Source organism: Ipomoea nil, unplaced genomic scaffold (genome assembly GCF_001879475.1).
Source record: "Ipomoea nil cultivar Tokyo-kokei standard unplaced genomic scaffold, Asagao_1.1 scaffold0193, whole genome shotgun sequence".
Lineage (NCBI taxonomy): Eukaryota > Viridiplantae > Streptophyta > Magnoliopsida > Solanales > Convolvulaceae > Ipomoea > Ipomoea nil.
This window is the reverse complement of record NW_017616621.1, coordinates 357992-359866: the sequence shown is the minus strand read 5'-3', so window position 1 is coordinate 359866 and position 1875 is coordinate 357992. Positions and strand designations below refer to the sequence as shown.

Sequence of the window (1875 nt, the reverse complement as noted above, 5' to 3'; positions counted from 1 at the left end):
AACATGGACTCTCATTTCCTATTCCAATTTTCTATTCTATACTATGTGGGATGAGGCTTTGATTGCCTAATAAAAAGGGATGGACCATGATTTTTGTTCATTCATTTTCATCATCTATCCAATAAAAAAATAAAAATTTGGTGGGAGTAAAAGTTAGGAGTATAATTTTGGAGTAGATGTATTGATGAATGTTATTTTAAGTTTCAGTTTTATATTAATTATAACTATATAAATATGTGTAAAGGAATTCAATAAAATTAATTATATATTGAAATATTTTATTAAAATGATTGTTAGATAAAAGGTTTATTTCAAAAATGGTAATCAAACGCACACACTTTTGAATATAGTACAAAACTATTTCTAATTAAAGTAGTCCTATAGTCCTATGTAGTTATGTACTATCTATAGATATATATTATTAAATAGAATAACTCCATAGTGAAACTTCCACGTCACTCTCCACTTCAACTTCGTCCCAACTGAAACCTTTTCCCAACGACGGAGCTGGCGACAGCAAGTTTCCGTCCGCCATGCTTCCAAGAAACCCTCCCTGCATTCCGGTCAAGAAGCCGTCGGGTTCCATGATCGGCGGCGACAGCGACAATACATTCCAGGGATCGTCAGCAGGAGGCGGCGGCGGCGCTTCCACCGACGTCGGTGTAGTGATGACTATTTCTTCCTCGCATTCTTTTGGACGGAAGGCCTCGGCGGCTTCGACGGCGGCCTTGCGGAGGTCCTTAGCGTCGACGGAGGCGGGCACGGGGAGGCGCCAGACTGAGTCGGCGAAGTTGAGGGTGGCGGCGAACTGGCCCCGGAGAGCCAATGCCGCCACGTCGTGAGCCCTGGCGGCCATTTCCGGCGTGGGATAAGTCCCCAGCCATATCCGTTTCTGCTTCGTTGGCTCCCTGATCTCGCAAACCCACTTATTATTATTCCTCCGCCGCACTCCCCTGTAAACCGGGTGCCGTGTCTCCTTAAACTTCTTCCTCCCCGCCCGCTTCTTCGGCCGGCTCTCCGCCAGAATCACCTCCTCGTCCGAATGCGACGCCCTGCCGCCGCTCCACCCCTCCCCCTGCGGAAAACCGTAGCCGCCGCAAAAATTCGGGTACGAATGCGAAGCCCTGCTGCCGCTCCACCCCTCCCCCTGCGGAAACCCGTAGCCGCCGCAAAAATTCGGGTCGGAATTCGAAGTCGAGTAATCCATTTCGGAGCTGAAAACGTTAAACCTTACAAATTCTTTTTGATAGTCGTAGTAAAAGTGCACGACCATGAGAGAAGGAGATACCATATATTTATAGAGTTCGGAAATGAAGCGGAATATACTAGATGGAGCGTGTACTACACGCGCTCAAATATGAAGGTTTTATAAGCTGTTTGTCACTTTTTTGTGTGTTTGTAATTCTGTGGACAGTACAGCTGTTTGTGTGAAAGAGATGAGTGGGGTACACTGAATTACACACGAGTTCAAATATTTTGAGTGACGTGGCAATTGTATTTTGGTCAACTCAGAGACACAGATGAGCTCTGCCTTTTTAGGATGACGGTTGGCTACTTGCTTATAGTTTAAGAAAAAAAAGGGAGACATCATAAATATCTGCTAACTACAGTTTACACGGGTGATACACAGCCCAGACATAGTATTAGCGGCCGTTTTAATTATATGTGAGATTAATTAAGGGAAAATGACACTTTTTCTCCCTAAGTTATATACTTATAACACTTTTTCCCCCTGAATTATTTAAGTGGCTCTTTTTCTCCCTAAAATGTTAAATGGACATGTTTACCCTTAAAATAAATATTTAAAATAAATATTTCATTTATTTTTCTTCTCCAACAAATTATTACTATAATTTGGTTCAAACCAAACAGATA

General features: G+C 42.9%; 1 protein-coding gene across 1 annotated transcript; it reads right to left on the bottom strand.

Annotated features, from left to right (window-relative positions):
• Window positions 1-283: 283 nt before the first annotated feature.
• On the bottom strand, window positions 284-1272 carry LOC109188999 (dehydration-responsive element-binding protein 1C-like). The gene has a single exon (XM_019339678.1). It carries the CDS (start codon window positions 1205-1207, stop codon window positions 422-424), a length of 786 nt encoding a protein of 261 aa, XP_019195223.1. The 5' UTR covers window positions 1208-1272; the 3' UTR covers window positions 284-421.
• Between the last annotated feature and the right edge of the window lie 603 nt (window positions 1273-1875).

Coding starts and splice junctions, on each gene's coding strand:
- LOC109188999 (XM_019339678.1), bottom strand. CDS start 1,207: ATGGATTACTCGACTTCGAATTCCGACCCGAATTTTTGCGGCGGCTAC.